The 6,000-nt window shown below is 38.8% G+C and overlaps 1 protein-coding gene across 2 annotated transcripts in view; it reads left to right on the forward strand.

Annotated features, from left to right (window-relative positions):
- GUCY1B1 (guanylate cyclase 1 soluble subunit beta 1) overlaps positions 1-4,504 on the forward strand; it is a 63,203-nt gene extending 58,699 nt beyond the window's left edge. For both annotated transcript variants that reach the window (XM_073341438.1, XM_073341439.1), the window contains one exon: positions 3,386-4,504. In XM_073341438.1, coding sequence (XP_073197539.1) covers positions 3,386-3,409 — 24 coding nt within the window. In that variant the 3' untranslated portion in view covers positions 3,410-4,504. The remainder of the gene's footprint in view (positions 1-3,385) is intronic.
- The last annotated feature ends 1,496 nt before the right edge of the window (positions 4,505-6,000 follow it).

Here is a 6,000-nt window from a genome sequence, read left to right on the forward strand (position 1 = left end):
CCTTTTGATGATACTTTGCTAGTTGTGTTTTATACCCATTGCAGAATATACCATAGTTTCATATGACTGACATTTCCCTTTGAGATCCATAGTCAGCGGTAAAAGAGGTTTTATCAAAACACTTTTCACTTTTCCCTACATTATTAGCAATAGAGATCCTATTTAACCAAGCATGTGTTATTTTTAAATGTAACATTAGAGAGAAATGCACAGCCAGGTGGGTACTACCCACTTTAGCCTAGACATGTATTTAAAATAGATTTTGAAAGGGTACATATATCAAGGCTGCTTCTGGTATTAATAATATTTAGTATTTTCATTATGTAGCAATTATCTAAAAAGCTTTTTATTAACACTAACTTATTTATTCTCTCAACCCCCTTAGGAGGTAGGTAGGTAAAGATAACATTGTTAATCCTCTTTTACAGAGGAGGAAACTGAGGCAAAGGAACCCAGCTAAAGACACCTTGGGCTTGATTTCCAAAAGCAGTAAGTACCTGCAGCTCCCATTGATTTCATATGGAGTTACAGGTGCTCAGAACTTCTGAAAACCAAGTCTAAGGTGTTTCAAATTGAACTCCTAAAAATTGAGGAACCCATGATTAATGGCAACTTTTGACAATTTGGCTGTAAGTAACTTGCTTATAGCCACAGTCAGAGATGTCATTAGAACTCAGGAGTTGATGGTTCTCAGGTTTTTGCTCAGAAGGCTAGATGCTACTGTAAGATAAATGATTAACAATAGACAACTGACTAAAATGTCCATATAAATGAGCTGCTCTGCTGACTCATTTTCATTTACCCTTTCACAAATCATTAGCTATTTCTAAAACACTAATAGAAAGTAGAGCACAGTACCTTTAGAATACCATTAGGTATATTTTCACTAAAAGATGTTGTGTAATTTTGTGATGAGGAAAAGAAACGAAGTACTTGTGGCACCTTAGAGATGAACAAATTTATTTGAGCATCCGATGAAGTGAGCTGTAGCTCACGAAAGCTTATGCTCAAACAAATGTTAGTCTCTAAGGTGCCACAAGTACTCCTTGTCTGTATCGGCAAAACGACTAACACGGCTGCTACTCTGAAATTTGTGATGGGGCTGTCCATTGTATGAGTTACACACAGGATTATTTCACTCTAGTGTTAAGAGTTATAACGAAATTATTTGTTTTACAAAGCATTATAGCCCTCCTATCACAGGACAACAGCTCAAGCTTTTTGGTTCTGCTCAATCTCTTTCTGGATAGCTGACCTAACAGTTTCTGTAGATGTGGCCTAATCAGAGACCTTCCCCAAAGGAATAAGTCCCTGATGTGCGCTGGAGAATAGACCTTTACGCCTTTCTCCCAGAAGTAGGGAAGCTCGGTTTTGTTCTGGATAAAGCAATGCCTCTAGCTCTACCTCAGACCAGGTGCTACATAAAGGCCTTCTGCCTCTTAGGGCAGATTTCCCTAGAATTCCCAGACATGCCTCACTCCAATTACAGGGCAGTTTCCTTCAGACTGTGGTGGACTAATAGAATTATTTCCTTGTCTGATAAAAGCCAGGGATTTCTTTTGTTTTAGCTTCTTCCTAAATTCAGATGCACACACAAATATGATGTTCCTGTACAGTAGGACTCCTCCCATCACAGAAGAAGAGCTCAGTGTAAGCTCAAAAGCATGCCTCTCTCACCAATAGAAATTGGTCCAGTAAAGGATATTACCTCATCCACTTTGTCTCTCCAGTAGGGGCATTCCTGCGTATTGCAAGGAGTGAATCATAGAATCAGTTAGAGATTAAAAAGATTTCTTAAATTAACCAGATCATCTTCCTGCTAATTGTTCTCTCCAATACACCAGTGAACTTCTTTTTTATCTCCATTACCAACATGAATCAATCAATCAGAATCAGAGATAATGTGCCACTTCCATCCCCTTCATCCCAGAGGGCAGTCATGAAATCATCTTCTGCTAATTAGATCACAATAATTAACATAGATAAATGTTTTCAGCAAGTGGATAGAGATGTTATGACAAACCTTAAAAGGCCCTGAGTCTTTGCAGTGTCAATAGATAGCAATGGAAGTTGTAGTGGCTCAGCACCTCTTAGCTAAAAGGGAGTACTTGTGGCACCTTAGAGACTAACCAGTTTATCTGAGCATGAGCTTTCGTGAGCTACAGCTCACTTCATCGGATGCATACCGTGGAAACTGCAGAAGACATTATATACACACAGAAACCATGAAACAATACCTCCTCCCACCCCACTCTCCTGCTGGTAATAGCTTAAGCTATTAAGCTAAGGAGGTATTGTTTCATGGTTTCTGTGTGTATATAATGTCTTCTGCAGTTTCCACGGTATGCATCCGATGAAGTGAGCTGTAGCTCACGAAAGCTCATGCTCAGATAAACTGGTTAGTCTCTAAGGTGCCACAAGTACTCCTTTTCTTTTTTCGAATACAGACTAACACGGCTGTTACTCTGACACCTCTTAGCTGTGTCATCCAGTCACATAGTGCAACCTAATTACCTCCTAGGAGGCTCTGCTTTCTAAGCACCCATATTTGCTTGCATTTTGGGTTCTTTTTCTGTTCTCCACTTAAGCACTCAGCAACTTTAGGACTGGGTCTGAACGGAGCATTGGCCACAGTAGCGCTGGCTCTATCTCTTGTTTTGCAGTTCCTGATGCCCTTGTTTACATGTTTTTAGAACACAGTACAGCTGCAGCTTCACTCCTGACAGGCAGGTTTGTTTTAAAAACACAGAACTAGGACGGCACAGTTAGTAGACAAGCTCAGGTGTTGTTGTTTTGTTTTACCTTTTTATGGTTTGCAACCTTCCAAAAGGTGAAAATTGCAGCCAAAATAAAGGGAACAGGGAATAAAAATATTGGCTACTTAATATAGCATCCACGATATTGGAGGCAGAGGATGTAAGTATTGCTAAGATCCCTACGGGTGCCTCATACCCCGTATTTCCCATTTTCAGAGACTCTTCACTTACTCCTCACACTGCTGGTTCCCCAATCTTATCCCAAACCTATTCCCTCCTGCAACAGCAATCTCTCTGACTTCACATGCTGCAGCATAAATGGCTGGAGGGGCTCTGTGACTGGGGTAGTCCTGTGCCTTCACTGTTACAAGGCTCACAGGAGCCTTGGACAGTCAGGGATAAATTAGGGTAACTTGTCACCTAACTGGTGGAATTATCATAATCCGACTAATAAGGCACCCAAAGCCTGTGATCCTGGCACAACAATATTCCTGCTTCACTATGACCTGTCTTCTTTATTTATAATAAAGCCGCAATGAAAAGTATCAAACTTATTTTGTCACTGCATGTCACATTGCTGTTTCAAAGAAACTCTCTTATTTCTCAAACTTCCCTTACATGCACTCAAGGAAATAAAGCAAGATGTTTACTGAGCTGGGGGAAGAGGAACAGGACGCTGGATAGGGTGCGATGCTGTGTCCCAAACAATTTACTGGTCTGGCAGTAACGATGATTTGTGGGTATTACTTCATTTTGCATGTCTCATTTGCCTATCTACCCCACCCTGAAAGTATCATATTCACTGCTGGATCTCTTGCTGTTATTTGGCTCAGCTATTGATATTGTTTTATTTTTGCTATGGGTGTGTATTCCAAGCCCATTTTGTGGCTCATGTAACCTTTCTTATGTCCTGATAGTACTTACTGAATAACATTATGCAATGTGTGTGCCATAACTAACCCTTTTAATCTGGTGCTTCTCGTATGTGCTCTTTATCTTCATCATCGTTATAAAAACTATTCTATTAATGCTGTCCATTTTCCTTCAATATGTCATCATGTGGTATTCCAGTTCCTTCAGGGAATAACGCTTGACATACTGTGCTAATTAGTGATGAGGAAACAACAGCTCTTTTGATGTTATTGTACAATTTCCACCTGTATATACTACATGTACATTTTTTATATTGAAAAGAGGGGGTTGGTTGTCTAATACTGCAATTTGAATCATGTGTAAATGTAATTCTATCCAAATGCTGGTCTCTTGCCATGTAGTTTTCATTGATTTATAGTAACTGACTGCAACTGACTTGTGCATAATAGATTGCTGGACAATTTTGTGTCACTCACAGTGCTTTTGTTCGTTTCCAATGGACCATAAACACTGAAAGGCACACTGGTGGGACCAGGTTGTCAGGCAAAGCCTTTTGTTTTAGTCTCTTTAGTTTTCAGAAGTGATTTTGTTTCAGCCCTTGGAAGCATATGATAATATTCTGGACAACAAGTCAGGAATAATTAAATTAGTTTCAATGTATAGGGCATTCCTCTTGGAATAATACATTCATTCTTAGCTCAATGATATTTTCTGAATATCTGCTTTATACAATTATGTGTTAGTACAGTGCAATTACTTTTGTGCACAAAATAAAAGTTTGTCTATAGTATATCTATCTTATCAGCACAAAAATATATGTATAAATGTTTCATGCTAATGTGTAAAAGGAACTGCAATAAATTATTTTTTCCATCGGTCTTTGGAAAGTTTATTTCTTCAATAAAAATATCTGAATATTACACTTGCTATAACATATGTATCTTCTTCTTAATTCTAGTATATGAAGTCTGAATCTGAATCTTTCCCATCCTGTCAAATGTCAGTTAGGGCATTAACAAGGCTCTGCCATCCTTGTCTATCATGCTGTTTGCTGGAATGGCTCCCCATTGTGTTTCTAAAGCTTAACTTTTTTATGAGAATAGGTTATTGGTCTATCATTCAACCCCCAATTTTGAGGATCAGAGGACTGCTTTTCATCTGGTCCCTTTCTGTCTCTTGACATGTCCCGCTGAAGTGCCCTTAGCAGGAGTTAAAACTCCTGCCAGCATAGCTCACAGGGTCACTGGAGCACACAAGCCTCCCCACCAGGTCAAGGGAAGGATTATGCAGAGTGCATTCTTCAGCTATTTGCCAAACTATGGCTCCAATCCTGTAGTCAGTGATCATATGGGCGCAGGAGCCTGCCCCTGTGGAACTAGTTACAGGATCAGGGTTTTAGATTAAAGTAGTGCTCAAAATGTGCAGATTCTCTCCTCACCAAAGTAAACGAGAACATAAAATTGCATGTACAATCATTACTTTTGATACATTTAAACAATAATTAGCAACATAACATTACATCTAATGATAGTGAAGGTTGTGGGAGGACTCAGCTCATTCACCCAAAAGTTTAAAAGCAAGGACATTAGAAGTTAAGTGGCAATACTTGTACATTCTTTTCCACCTTCAGATTGTCTGCAATTGTTGATAACTTACTCCATAAGGCTGTCACTTCCATCCCCCACAGATACTCAAAAGCAATGTGCACCCTGACTTCATCAAACCTGCACTCTAATACAAAGCCTTAACATTGACCTCAGCAGTGTTCAGATAGAATAATTTCCCAAATGCATGTTGTGAGATGTGCTGAGCTGTTGATAAACAGATATAAAAGCACAAGAGGTCACTGTTAAATTTTTGCATTACACTGCAAGTTCAGTGAACTATGAAAAATTCAAATAGTGTTCAGAGTTTATGTTCTCTGGTTTTTTTGGCCATTTGAATGAGCGAAATATATATATATACACACCAATCTACTAATAATAGCTCATATGTAGAGAATGCTTTTTATCCCAAAGGAACGTGTGCAATTTAGATACTGAACCACTTTGGTTACTAAAATTGGTCTTGAGTTAAATGTTCCGCTCAGATTCCTCTAAAAACTTTTACAGTTATTTGATTTCTTTACCTATATTTCGTTGCCTCTTTTATTTAATTGGTTTAATGTTGTTGTTTTTCCAATTTAAAATGATACAGTGGCATCCAATCTAAATGATATGAGGCAAGACTACCAATGTTTGTGTCACAGTGCCTGGAGTGGTTCACAGCCAAGAGTGCCAAACTCAGGTCAGACTGTCAGAAACAGACTCCCCAGACTAGTAGTATATTCTATCATTAGATTTCACCAAGCCAGTAACAAAAGTTACTAGAT

The sequence above is a fragment of the Lepidochelys kempii genome, chromosome 4 (assembly GCF_965140265.1).
Source record: "Lepidochelys kempii isolate rLepKem1 chromosome 4, rLepKem1.hap2, whole genome shotgun sequence".
NCBI classification, from domain to species: domain Eukaryota; kingdom Metazoa; phylum Chordata; order Testudines; family Cheloniidae; genus Lepidochelys; species Lepidochelys kempii.